Raw genomic sequence first — 15,356 nt, 5'->3', positions numbered from 1 at the left:
TATTTGGCTGCCATATATTCAGTTACTTTATTTTTTAACTGCATTTTTATTTTATAAAAAGCACATTTATATAAATATTTGTAATTAATATTATATATATATATATATATATATATATAATATATATATATATATATATATATATATATATACTGAAAATCCGCACAAGTGCCCTTTAACGACAAATAAAAACAGTCGGGGGAAATGGAAAAGTAATTATGGAACATTTACAACCGGGCCAGTCAAAGTGACAGCTCAATTGCTCTCCAAACGTGATCCAATCACTGGAGACGTAAGCTAATGCTAGGTAAAGGGGTCATTTGAGTGCTTTTCTTGAACTTAAAATCCTTGCTTTCTAACAAGGTCATTGAGACATGCTCAAATTGCCACGCTTGCCGCTGCTAAAATCGGGATTAAGAGCCCCTGGATTACAAAGTATTTGAGTCTTAAAGAAATCCTAATCCCGAGCTGTCACGCATGGAGTCAGAAGTGTGTCTTTAACAGAGAGAATATGTTTTGGTTTTGAAATTGCTACACATTTGTTGGCGCTTTTAGCATTTAGCATTAGCGGTTCCAATCTGTAAAAACCCTCAGCAACCTCATCTTTACAGTCATTTCAGATATCAGACACCACTTCTGAGTGATCTTTGACTTGTCAAGGTTGTTGATTTAGAGGAAACGTGGACGCTATGCAATCTGTCAGTGTTAGCCTCTCCCAAGTGACAGAGGAACTTGCGCTAAAGCATCACAGAGTTGGACACTGTTTGATGTCAACAACAAAAGATTTGGGACGGTTTCTCCTCCATTGTGATAAATATTTATTTTGCTACACTAACAACCCATGACTATTTGTTTACATTATTTGCATTTAGCATTGTTAGCATTGTTTTGTACCAAAACAGACCTTCATTTTTGAGATGCGAAACACAGAATCACTGTAATAGCAAAAGGAAAACATGTTTTGCTAACATTTTCATGTAGCTAATTGGAGGCTTTGCGTAGTAGCTGCTTGTTTACAGTGATCAAACTAAACCTCAGCACAACTCTTGGCATAGGCTACTTACATGCATAGCATGTGCCGAACGTCACACTTTCACCCTGAATAGATTCTTACGGCCATTCTTCTCCACTGGAATGGCAATACAAGGAGACACTTAATGAGTTAATGGTAAAGAACTTTTAATTCACTAAATGTCAATACCCTAAAGAGATTACCTGACTAATACAGTAAACGGAGGATGATGTCCAAACCTTACCTGAACCCTAATGTGATGTGACCTTGTTGTTAGGACACCAGATAGAAGGTCTCATTTACTAACCGTGCATAGGCACAAATTTGCAAATGAAATTTTGGCGTGTGCTAACGACCATGTAAACCGTAAAAAAATATGGACGACGCAAACTCACTCTCTTCCGCTGAAGTAATCGAAGCCTCTGGATGTCTGAATATGGCGCTGACATCTTGCGCAGATTCGAGACAGAGGAGTGCTACAGGCTTGCTGACGGCAGTCAACAGCCAATCACGTTAGTTTTTTTCCGGTGTTGCATAAACGCAATTGGCTAGCATCTGCGCTAGGGTATTTGCATAAGCGTTCTGATTGGCGCTGGCTCTTGAAAATTTGAACGTTTTTCAGCGTATGCCGCAAGCAATGCCAATGACGGGATGTAACGGAACACGCAATTTAGTTCGGCAAAGAATGACGTTTCTAATTCAAAGTAAACCAGAAGTGTTAATGTCGACGCCCTGTTTGAATGCACCGTAACGTAAAACCAGACTTAATTCGCCCCAATGTAAAGCACATTTAGACTGACTGAATCATTCCCTATCCCCTATATTGCACTGTGCCATTTACCATGTAGAAAATAATAAATGTGTGAAGAAGTGACCGATTTTAGCCGCAGCTTCAGGAGGCGTTTATAGTGCAGGGGGCAGGACGCTACAGGTTCTAGAGAGCATTTGATTGGACAGAAAATCTGATCTTTAAAATATAAAGTGTTTTGTCACAGGCTGTTATTCATGTCTGTGGGTTGAAGTGACCCCAATTATGTTATATTTAGCCCCGGAAATGCTAATTTTAGCTGGAGAAAAATTGCATTTTGGCTTGTTTTTGGCTAGTTTTGAGGTGCAATTGGGCAGGTTTTGTTGTGAAAACCTGGCAACCCTGTTTGTCACAGAGAACTGGCACATATTTTCAAATCTCACTCATGGAAATCTTGTTCAATCCCTGAGACAACACACATTTCACAGCACTCTGTGTCTCTGCCACTCGAGCACTATAATGTTCCTCGAACAAAGAAGCTGACAGCGATAATAATCACATCTCCATCTTCATCACTCACTCCTCTCTTCCCTCTCACCAGCACGTTGGCAGCGAGATATCCTGACAGCAAATTGGCTAACGCAAAAACGTGCAATTAATATTGGCAGAGCAAAGTGGCTGAAGGAACGCCGGGCGCTACTGTGAATTATTCACAACACTGCTGCTAGCGAGCGCTCAGCGCGAGGTGGCGAACACTTGTCGACGGCTGCGGAAGACTAATCACAAATGGAGCCATTTCATGTATTTAATTAGCTAGGTGCTAACAGCATAGACAGTGAACTCTGGCTGAATTTGTTTTCAAGTAGCAGATGTGTCAGGGTTTTCTTCTGTAGTTGTGAAGTGTAAGAATTGCTCAAGGATTTGTGTAAGTAAGAAGTGTTATCATGCAACATCAGCACAGCTGTGTTTATACCTCTAATGCTATGCTAATGGCTACATGTTCAGCATATGACTGATACATATATTGTGTAGGTTAATCAACGCGGGTAGATTTTGTTGACAAAACAAGTTGCATTTTGATGCATAATTTAACTGTCACTTCTTTGTTTCGAGGCATTTGTGTATCTACAGTAGCGTAGAGCGCTAACAATGCTAAGACTGAGGGTTTGATTCTCAGGAGAACGAATCAAAACTGAAAGAAATGGAAGTTGCTTTGGATTTTACATAAATGTACATTTTACTGGGTCACATAGTAACATTAAGGATGTGTTTCGTTAAGGCCCACCAGTCTTAAAATACTTGACACAGGCGGTCCAAATGTTTGGAATAATTAAGATTTGATGTTTTTGAGAGAAGTCTTTATCACATCACATACATTTTAAATGTATTAAAATTGAAAACTATTTCTAAAACTGTTCTTTTAAAAATGTAAATATATTTCACACGATTAGTGTTTTTTTAACCCAAAAAAAATCAGCCTGGAGCAGAAGAGAATACTTGAAAAACATTATTTTGAAAAATGATTTAACATGATTTAACCAGTATTTGTGCTTGTTTTTGTGAAATATCAGGACACAAATGTGTATAATGACATAGGTATGACAAGGAAAGGGTGAAATATGAGAACATTACCCATGTCCCCACTTTTCAAAAGGCTTATAAATCACACAATGTTTTTTTTTTTTTTTTTTTTTTTTAAGTAAAAATGTTTCCTGTGATGGGTAGGTTTAGGGGCAGTGTAGAGTGATAGAAAATACAGTTTGGTAATATATTTCACAAAAACAAACGTGTGTGTGTGTGTATGTATGTGTATGTATGTATAATATATACAAAAAATGTATGGCTAATATAGATACATAAATATACATATATTATGATTAGAATAATATATATATATATATATATATATATATATATATATATATATATATATATATATATATATATATATATATATATATATATATATATATATATATATATATATAAATCTATTATTCTAATCATAATATATGTATATTTATGTATCTATATTAGCCATACATTTTTTGTATATTTTGAAACATTAAAGGTAAAAATATGTCTGAAAATATATATTTATTTTCTTTATTTTCTGTAAGGAAAATGCCGCCGTTCTTGAAAACCATTGTAATGCAAGGTAAAATAAAATGTGCCAACCACATTTTATGGTAGTTTATTTTGCAATTACACTACATTTTATACAAACGTTTCCAGCTTTTGTCAAAAAACCCTATTCTGATGACAATATGTCTCCATTAGTTACCGTTAGTTAATGCTTTAACTAATATTAACCAATAATGAGCAAAACATTTGTTTCTGTTTATTGTTCATCTTTGTTCACATTAGTTAATAAAAATACAGCTGTTCATTGTTACTTCATGTTAGCTCATCTGATTTTAATAATGTATTATTAAATGTTAAAATTAATATTAGCTGAAATTAAATAAAGTTATATTTTTCAATATCAGTTCATGTAAACCAATGTAGCAGATATAACCTTATTGTAACATGTCACAAATGTATTTATTTAGCTTTTTTAATGTGAAAAAAATGTCTATGTTTATCCTCCACACTTGTTTTTTAGGACACAAGCGAGGCTTTTCAAAGACCTCGACGTGTCCACTCCACTTTTACAACCGTTCCAATTGCAAGTGAACAAAAGAAGGCTTGTCAGCGGTTCCTTCCAGGTGCTGCGTGTTCCTCGGATCGCAGGTGCGCTTTTATTCGCGTTCAGTGGCAGGGCAAGAGCGCGGAAGATCGAGACCGCGGCGTGGTGGCGTGTTTCAGCCCTGATCAGATCGGCATGATCTCAGCTCTAACAAGCATCACGGTGCACTGCAGATCCCGCTGAGCCGCGCAGGAGGAACACCCCCGCGCATCAAAAGAACAATCAGCGGGCCAGAGGGAGAGGAGCTGTGTGGGAGAAGGTGTAATTATGCTCCGATAATCACGAGTCCTCAATTCATCAGCGAAAACATGAGCATTCGGCACAGCACAAGCTGAAACTACTAACACTAGACTGGAAAAAGTGAAATGTGCAGTATGTATGGACAACACCAAACTGAACTAGCCTATTTCTACATGATTAAGCTGGTGGATGCGGTCAGATTACAGTAAATTATTTTTGACTCATTTAAATATCATCAAAGAAAGCCATTTTGTAAAGTATATTACATTTTAATATATAAATGTATTATATAAATTAATATTATTCAAATTTGATAAATAATATGATTAACAACACAATGTAGAACTGAAATAAATAATTCAATCAGTTCATACTTTAAATACAGTCACTGAAAATAATTTTTCATTTTTAGTTTACATATAAATATTAAACCCTAATATAAATATATAAAATATAATCATTTAATAAATACAATAATTATTAATAAACGATATATAAAAAACTATTATATATATATATAACATTTATTAATTATAGTTATTATATTCTCTCTCTCTCTCTCTCTCTCTCTCTCTCTCTCTCTCTCTATATATATATATATATATATATAGAGAGAGAGAGAGAGAGAGAGAGAGAGAGAGTGTAATAACTATAATTAATAAATGACTATAACTATAATAAATAATAATTATTAATACAATTTTGTTTTATAATAATGTTTTACATATTACATTTAATAATAATGGAATCAGTTCATAAATATAATTACTGTATGAGTTGATAGTACATATTATTATTGAATTGAATAAAACTTATTCCTTTAAAATTATATGAAGCATATTTTTTATTTTTAGTTTACACGACAGAACAATATATTAAACCTTATAAATATTATAATTTAGTAATAATTATATATATATATATATATATATATATATATATATATATATATATATATATATATATATATATATATATATATATATATATATATATATATATAACATTAATAATATAATAATTATTCATAATATTCCATTTTAAAATAAAAAGTATCATAATGTATAATTTACTATAAAATTTAATAATAATGATATCAGTTCATACTCAATATAATCTGAAATAATATTTGGTTGATCATGAGTTGATAATATATTATCTGTATTTACTGTATACAGTAAATATAATTTTTTTGAATTGAACTAAACTTTTTCATTCAGAATCATATGAAGCATATTTTACATTTTTTAGTTTACACGACAGAACATTTTATACATAAAATATGTTAACCCAAATACATTAAACTTTAATATATAAAATTATGAAATATAATAATCATAATAATTATGAACAATATTCAATAATATTACAATGCATACTATGAGCTGTCCTCATGAATTGTCCTATAATATATGTGAGATGTCCTTGAGTTGATATTACGATAAATATTATTTTTGAATGGAATAAAACTTTTAAAACATTTATATTTATGAGGGATACTCAAATGATGTATTATGTAATTATATGTATAATTTTATATAACTATGATAATAATATCAAATTTTAATTGATCTGGTAATTCACGGCAAAAAAAATTAGGAATTACAACTGGATTAAAATTCGTGATAGTTGTGCAAACAGAAATTAGATGCGTAAAACTAATTAACAACGTCAAATGAGCCAATCTGATTGTCTCTCTCCACTGAAGGACTGTATTACTGAATTAGCATGTGCGAACGGGTTTAATATATGCGAAAAGCTTAACCGAATCAGGCCCCTGCCTGATCCACACATGGGGGTTGGATGTGCGTGTGGCAGTGTGGCTGAGAACATGGGTGTGTGCCTCTTTCATTTCACACAGGGCTCATGGGTGTGTGCCTCGCTCTATAGAAGAGCAGCAAACATGAGCCAAAGCTGAGGTCTGAAACCAGGCTACAGGTTATAAGGGTCCAAAAACATCACCCATTCCTCAACACCGCGGACCCTTGGATCTCGCTTTCAAAACCTGGAAATAAATCTCCTAAAATAACAAAGTTACGATAATACGATCACAAACAAGCACCAGGTCGCGCACATACCCGCCCGACTCCCATCTTCATGGCCTACTTGAGGGAAATGTGAGATTGTCATTGTTTAGAGTGACCGCAGGGCTCAAAGTGTCACGTATTCCCTCCGACGAACAATACGCCGCCTCTGTGTTTGTAAAAATGGCAGACACACTAGTTGCTGTAATTCGAGGCCGCATCATTCAGCTCCGGTTCCTCTCTGACCTTTAGGTAATGCTTTATGATGAGCTTTTTCTAGAACACGCTAAAACAAAACACGGCGGAAACCTCAAACCTTCTAACTCAATATCCGCACTATGGGTATCAATGTCACACTAGATAAAGAGGCGTCAAAATACTTTATACGGCAGAAAAAGTACGTCGACATATGTCCGAATACATAGTATTCGACAAACGGTGGGTGAAAAGTCCCTGGATGACTTGCTACTTCCTCTGAGATCCTTAAGTGCACATACAATGGACACTTTACTATCCCATGAGGCCACGGGAGAGGAATTGTGAATGGCTGACGAGACCCAACTGACGCGGCAGGTCACATGACAGTGACAACATGACGGATGTAGTACGTCCCGGTTTCATTCATAAAAAACACATTTATATTAAAATGTCTGTGTGCTGCTGCACGTCCCTGTGTGTGTAATAAGCAGAGCATACGCTCGCTGGACACCCGCCGATAACGCAAAAAAAGACTGCGGCATTGACTTTAGACCAGGTTTCTGTTGGTCAATGCCGCAGTCTTTTTCAGTTGCCTCAAAAAAGCAACACGCCAACAATGCGCCTGGATCACACCTCGTTTTCAGACTAGCACCCATGGGCGAACTGAGGGGTGTGACTGCATCTGCTATTTAAACAACATCGCATTGGACGTGAAAATTATAACTGCGTTGGGCTGAAACTAGCAAAAAACACTTGCGTCGCGCCTGGCGTCGCATTACGCCGGGTGTAAGACAGGGCCCTTTAAATAGTATCAATAATACAACTGCACTGATCCAAAATCAAGACAATGTTTTTTTTTCTTATAAATAGATAAAAAAAAACAAAAAAAAAACAGGTTTGTCTTATATTCAGGGTCTACTCTAGACTTTTACATGTCAATAATACACCCGCAACAATAGGTGGCGCCAAATATGCGTAAAACAAGTGTGCCAAGTAATGTTAGATCACGAACGTTTTACCAGTATTTACCATACTTTCAATACAAAAATTGAAATATGAAAAATATGTAGTATGACATTTTTTTAAATAATAAAAAGGTGTATGTGTACTGCGCTCGATTAACTGAGACTTAACTTCTTTGTTTAGTTGCTTCTATTGTTCTCCTCATTTGTAAGTTGTTTTGGATAAAAGCGTCTGCTAAATGATTAAATGTAAACGTAATACTCGACATGAAACATTCTTTGCAAATTAGTTTAAGTCCATAATGCGACATATTTCAGAGTTTCGGTCAAATAATGAAAATTATGTCATCATTTACTCATCCTAATGCCATTCAATACCACTTTCTTACGTGGAACTCAAAAAGAGATGTTTTGAAAAATGTTCATGCTGCACTTTTACAATGAAAGTGAATGGGGACTGGGGTTTTTAAGCTCCAAAAAGCATAAAAAAGCATCATAAATGTAATCCAAATTACTTGTGCACTATATTCCAAGTCTGCTGAAGCTGTGCATGAGGAACAGACTGAAATTTAAGTGGTAGTTCACAAAAAATGCTGCTTGAGAGCCGTAGTCCCCATTCACTTTCATTGTATGGAAAAGAGCAGCTTGAACACTGTGCTATAAATATCTCCTTTTGGGTTTTGTGATGGAAATAAAGTATGACAACTTAATTTGTCTCTCAAACCATTTAGCCACTAACGTATACTACGTCTAATTTAAATAAACATGACCACTTAAAGTAGACAAACACAATCAGGCTGCCAACCACTTTAAAGCTTTTAAACGAACAACTTGTTTCGACCATTTGGACAATGAATAAAAGATGTCGAGACAGCCTCAATCGAGACGGCGGTGGGCGGCCGGGACATGCTACATTTTCCCCGTCTCCCCCTTCTGTCATTGAGACCGCAGGCGATGACCTTGAGAATTTCCTCTCGGCCAATAGGAACTCTTTGTTTCTCCCAGCCTCTCAAATCTGCTGAGGATGCCAATGTGTAACGCCTCAAATACACTTATTACTCGAGGTGCTGTTGCATTGATGTTTGTGTGTACGCTAGTAAGTGTTTTTGTCTGTGTAGGGAAGGCCGGATATATATTGTATGGATATATTTTCATTATCGTATAGAAAAAGCACACTGGCAATGTTGCTCAAATTGCGTTTCCTTCCAGGCTTAGGCTTTATTTACTAGTGTTTATGTGTGTGAGTGTGGCACATGTGCGATCATTTATCTCCTTTAGCTTCTCGGGCACACAGCACAATTAGACACATGCATCCCAGAGGAATTCTGGGGGAAAAAACTGGAAGCACATCATGCACTGATATAATTGCATGTTTACGCGAACTGATTTGTGACATATTACTGCTTATAATGTGCGACCTATTATCAAAAAGATGACTGTGCCATAAAGATTGATGGCAGGTTGCGTACTACCCAGCATGCATGGGACAGATTCACAACCTGCCAACATTTTTTGGCCTCTAATGGGAACATTAAAAATCCCTGGCTGCAGCTACGAGTCACTTGCTGACTGCACGGATTTCAGCCGCTGCCTGTTACTAGCAACTGACAAAGAAAATGATGAGACTTGCTCATCAAATGATACGATTTACTGACTTCACACTGCCCTGTGTGTACCTAATAACACCACCAACACTGATTAATACCACGAAATACCAGAAAAAAAACAGATATTGCAATTACGGGGAGGTTTTTTACTCCTAGAGTGCAGCCCTGGGAAAAACGGGGACCACATACTTTTGGAGATGAGCTCCAGCACACTCTCGTTCAAACCACATGGGGATCCAGACATCAGGTGGGTGTCTATATAAAACTGATGAATGAACCGAAAGGTCATTTTTAATGGGGAAGTCGCTCGTGATCAACATTATGCCAGGTGTAGACCCGGTGCAGATTTTGTCTATTGTTCTGTTCGGTGTAGAGCTTTTGTCTGGGACCCTCCATCTGTTCACTGAACTTGACAATAAGAACATGCACCTCTCGAAACATTGGAGCGTTTCAGGTGCATAGATAGATAGATAGATAGATAGATAGATAGATAGATAGATAGATAGATAGATAGATAGATAGATAGATAGATAGATAGATAGATAGATAGATAGATAGATAGATAGATAGATAGATAGATAGATAGATAGATAGATAGTCTACACAGAGAGAAATGACAGTTGAATATGAATGAGACAATAGTGCCTGTAACAATGACCTCTCACTGGGGATTCATACCTGATATCTCGGACTGCGGGACGCCGTTTAACGTGAAGCCTTTGCCGCTGTAGAAGTGGCGCACGTCCGCGCAGCTCCGCGCTTTACCGCCCGCGTTATCCGCAGACAGAGACACCGAGATGAGGGACACGAGTAGCGCGACCGCTGTCAGATCCATTGTGTCCAGGATCCAGAGACTGAGGAAGATGATGAAGTCCACTGATGCTCTACACTTAACACAGCGAATCAACGCATCCGATTCTTTCCACAACAGTAAAATCCACTTGTTCGGGGACGCAAATGCACGTCCAGGTTTAAAGCCGGTGGTCCTGATGATGAAAGAGGATGCGGGTTATTGATCAGTCCGGTGGGGATCTGTTTCTGGTGCTCATGTCTTTACGCACTATTAATAATGCATAACTTATAATATTCCTACAAGTAGCTACTATAGTATAAACAGTAAATACTGTTGTGGGAATAGCTGGCTAGAGCGCTCAGTGCTGCTGCTTTGCGCTCCTGTGCTGTCTGTCTCTTTACTGTCCCGTTCTCACCGAACAATAGTGATGTCCGATTCTTTTGAATCGGCTCATTTGAATGATTCTGACGAATCGACTCACTTGTTCATAGAAACAATTTATTTCTTGTTGAAAAACAGTTTAAACGAGATGGTTTGCTGTCTATTCCAATTAGGCATAACATTATGACCACTGACGTGAATAACACTGATTTTCTATTCATCATAGAACTGGTTAATTGGTGGTCTATATTAGGCAGCAAGTGAACATTTTGTCTTCAAAGCTGATGTGTTAGAAGCAGGAAGAAGTGGGAAGAGTAAGGGTTTGAGCGAGTTTGACAAGGGATAAATTGGGATGACTTGGTCAGAGCATCTTCAAAACTGCAGCTCTTGTGGGGTGTTCCCGATCTGCAGTGAGCAGTATCTATCAAAAGTGGTCCAAGGAAGGAACAGTGGTGAACCGGCAACAGGGTCACAGACGGCTCATTGATGCACGTGGGGAGCGAAGGCTGGCCCGTGTGGTCCGATCAAACAGACGAGCTACTGTAGCTCAAATTGCTGAAGAATTTAATTCTGGTTCTGATAGAAAGGTGTCAGACCGCACAGTTGCAACACAGTTTGTTGCATATGGGGCTGCTTAGCCGCAGACCAGTGAGGATGCCCATGCTGACCCCTGTCCACCACCAAAAGTGCCAACATCGGGCACATAAGCCTCAGAACTGGACCAAGGAGCAATGGAAGAAGGTGGCCTGGTGGTGTGTGCGTTGCTTACCTGGGGAACACATGGCACCAGTATGCACTATATGGGAAGAAGGGAAATGCCAGCAGAGGCAGTGTGATTTGGGCGTGATTTGAGGCATCCATCCATCCATCTCTATCCATCCATTTATCTCCATCCATCCATCCATCCATCCATCCACCATCCACCCATCCATCTCTATCTATCCATCCATCCATCCATCCATCCATCCATCCATCCATCCATCCATCCATCCATCCATCATGACTTAAGTAAAAACAGTTGTTTCATAGCATTTTGAAGTGATGAATCATTCGAGTCGATTCGTTAAAACGATCCGTTCGTTTGAATTTCGAACGGATTTCCCAACATCAACGAACAAGTCCAGCCCTGTGGTAGAATAAAAGAGGAGGGTAGGGATGGGGGTAAAGACACCTGCAGATGGTAGCAGACGCCCCCTGCCGCCTTCCCCAACTGCTGTAGTAACAGAACAGAACGTATCCTGCGTGGCAATTGATTTTCAGGTGGGATATTAAATGGACGTGATCATATAACAGATTGAATCGGTTATGAAACTGAGAACACAGTCAGCTGCGAAAGCCTGTTATTTTTCAGTCAAGACACGTCTAATTAAGAGCACTCAGATTCTCGGGGTTTGTGTTGAGCGGGTTCATTTCAATTACATGGTGGTTACACAGCTGCATACAGAATAATTATTTTTCACAATAAGCGCATATTGCACCGCGACGCCCCTGTTTGATCATATAGCCGCGCCGGTGAAAAATGAAAGCGAGTCATTGACCACACTAAGAGAATAATAATAATAAAGCACTCACCTTTAAGCTCAAAGCAGTTTCAAAGCCAATTTCCCAGCATTTCTATGACAGTTGCCATGCACTTTGTTGGCACAAAACCGTAGCTACGGCAAAATGAAGGGTTTCACTGTGGCTGGAGACCAGGAAATGTTCATGACAGCTTAATTGGCATCTAAATAATAAGACACAGCTAATTAAAAAAGCAGCATAAATTACAGCATGTCTGCTAAAAGACATGAAGACTCAATTGTGCATTCAGGAAGTAGGCCTATTGCAAACAGCGCTCGGATAGATTACAAAATATGTTGTCAGAAAATATGTAGGCTAATTGATACAAAACAGGTTCAGATCGGGCTGAAAACATTTATTAGTATAGGATACAAACCACAGCTTTGCAACAGGAAAATAAAATATAACCCCTTGACGAGATGAAGAACGTGCCTCAGAAGTTGATGTTGACGGCGAGGTGCGAAAATAGAAACGATTTCAATTTCAAAGAGCAGCTTGAGAACACGAATGTAGAGATATCAAAAAGACACGTGTATACTCTGAAAATATGGTATTTTATTGATGGATTTACTTGCGAGCACTTACAGTAACAAATCATATGGCGCAGTTGGACCTATATGGAAATTACTGAACTCAAATGAAAGTTTAAGACTGTGACGTCACGGGGAACTGTCAAAACAAACACATTTTGCATCTAGAAAAAAGGGTTAAAGGATGTTATGGAAGTTTCTACTATAGAAATAAAGTGTTTCATTATCCTATGAGTTAATCCAAAGCTATTTTCAATGTTTTAAATGGTTATATGGACAACCCGACTATCATATACACACTTTTGTATACACATATTTCAGTATAAATATGTTAAATGTACAATTTGACTTTTTACAACAACAAAAAAGCCCTACAATTGCTCAAGCAGATGGGTCAATCTTACAAAAAATGTCATTTCCCTCTCAATTTTTTTTCTAAGTCCATTAAGATTTCTATTTTTGCATTATTTGTATTTCTTACATTATTTTCAGATGTCCTTCTAATATTAAATATTTAATGCAAAGAAATAGATTTCATTACTGTATTTTGAGAAGAAAATATACACTTTTTAAATTAGAGATAGGTTGTGCTTTATGCAATTTATAATTTTTTCTTCCTCCAGATTATAGAAATAAGAATTACAAATTCCATTAAAAAAACGATAATGTACTGGGTGGATAATGTAAAAACATTACTGATAATGTTTTAAAGCGTATATTTAAAAATGTCACAATGCAAAAAAATTAAATAAAAATCTTAATGTGGCTTAATTTTCTTATCGTATCCCCCTGAATTTAGGGTGAAATGTGAACTTTAGGAGTTTCCCCTCGATTTATTGATAAAAAGAGAATTAAAATTGCTCTTTAATATAATCCACACATACAGTAGTACAGTACTCACACACACACACACACACACACACACACACACACACACAAACATATATTATATGTAGAAAGTGATCAGTTGACTTAACTTAAAAAAGTTAGGAAACCCGTTGCCTTAAAAATATTAAATAAATAAACATAGAATTGTCAAGTTTGCATAACTTAATTTTTTCCAATTTATCATGACGTTTATTAGGGTTCTTAATAACTTTAAGGCAAAAGGCTTTCTCCTTCTTTAAGTTAAGTCAACTGATCCCTTTTTACAGTGGGCGGCGTTCCCAGTAACTCCTGCAGGAGGGTGCGAATAATTTGGGGATGTGATGTTTTACTCTAAAATGTCCAAAGTAAAAATCCAGTGTAATTGTAAATCATCATTCAAACAGCAGCACTAAAAATATGACATTAAACCACCAAAGAAATGATGGTGGACCTCAATCACATGTGTGTCTCCTCACACTACTTAGTAGCTACATAAAACCCTTTGAAACAGGTCAGAACAAACAGATAACCAGCTTTTGAACGGTCGCATCCTGAGGGGGCCGACGTGAGAACTTTCTGAGCATCTGAGGAGATCAGAAGACGAATGTGCAGACTTCTAAGGGCCTAGTGCAAATGCATGCGTGTATCGTTCAGTCTTGTCTACTGTGTCAGACACCATCAGGCCACAGTAGGAGCTGTATTATGGGGAAAAGAGCAAGAAATAGGACGGATGAGATGGTCGGGATGTGGGCGCCTCCTTTGTCCGGTTTGGGTCTGGAGTTGGGTTGGATTGGGATATTACTGCCCCGTGGTGGAATTTGTTCGGAGATTTCCGTTTTAGTAGGCACTGTTGAAAGAAAAATGAAAGAAAATGTTTAAGAATTAGGCGCAAATATCACATTTAAACAAGTTAGTGTTCAACACTCTAAGGGACACATACACAATACCATTTTCAACTAAAAACAACTTTTTAATGTGTTTTGTCTGTTCATTTACATGACAACTGGGTTTTGGGGGCCTAAAAAATGCTAACTTTTGAAAATGTGTTTCAAAGTGCAATTTTTTTTGAAAAAGATACAATTATTATCACTGTGTAAACTACAAAAACACAAATTTGGGAAACCAGTGACGTCATATGCATGTGTATTATGTGTTCAGTCTATAGTCACGTAGTGTTTCTTACAAAGTCTACTGGCCTGGCATGAATAATACATTGTTTTAGTTGTTTTCCCAGGTTCTTAAGAACTTAGGTTAGGTCTAATTATAGCCTAGTTGTGAAGTAATCAATTTAAACTCGTTGCAAATAATACTTTTTTAAATATGCACACATTTACTCTTGTTTGTTTGTCTAATAAGTCAAAAATGTGACAATGTTTTGTGTTGCGAAAATGAAATTTTTAATTCAAAATGGCGAAATTACATTACAAAAAGTTGAGTAGCTTGCATCACTGTATAGCCCCTTTCACACTGCACGTCGGACCCGCAATATTCCCGGAACATTGCCGGGTCGCCTTCTGTGTGAAAGCAACCACGTCCCGGAATTGATTACCAAACTGAACCCGGGTCGGGGACCTAGTAACATTGCGGGATTCGACCCGGGACGAGTGCTGTGTGAACAAAAGCCAAAACTAATGCCGCAACGTGTACGTAGTTATCGCGCGACTCCTAGAGCTTGTTTTTTCAATAATATAACCCTGCAGTGCCAGAAGAGCTAGTCAGTGTTTTAAATGCAGAGAGTGTTCGTA

At 37.2% G+C, this 15,356-nt stretch overlaps 2 protein-coding genes across 2 annotated transcripts in view; both read right to left on the bottom strand.

Moving 5' to 3' along the window:
* Positions 1-10,652, bottom strand: part of gpc1a (glypican 1a) — a 38,166-nt gene extending 27,514 nt beyond the window's left edge. The window contains exon 1 of the mRNA XM_067415761.1: positions 10,159-10,652. Coding sequence (XP_067271862.1) covers positions 10,159-10,315 — 157 coding nt within the window. The 5' untranslated portion in view covers positions 10,316-10,652. The remainder of the gene's footprint in view (positions 1-10,158) is intronic.
* A 3,443-nt stretch (positions 10,653-14,095) lies between these two features.
* The window catches only part of gpc5b (glypican 5b), a 53,963-nt gene continuing 52,702 nt past the window's right edge, over positions 14,096-15,356 (bottom strand). Inside the window, exon 9 of the mRNA XM_067415758.1 lies at positions 14,096-14,458. Coding sequence (XP_067271859.1) covers positions 14,280-14,458 — 179 coding nt within the window. The 3' untranslated portion in view covers positions 14,096-14,279. The remainder of the gene's footprint in view (positions 14,459-15,356) is intronic.

The sequence above is a fragment of the Pseudorasbora parva genome, chromosome 14, assembly GCF_024679245.1.
Source record: "Pseudorasbora parva isolate DD20220531a chromosome 14, ASM2467924v1, whole genome shotgun sequence".
NCBI lineage: Eukaryota > Metazoa > Chordata > Actinopteri > Cypriniformes > Gobionidae > Pseudorasbora > Pseudorasbora parva.
The sequence above is the reverse complement of the archived record's forward strand: the minus strand, read 5'-3'. Positions and strand labels throughout refer to the sequence as shown.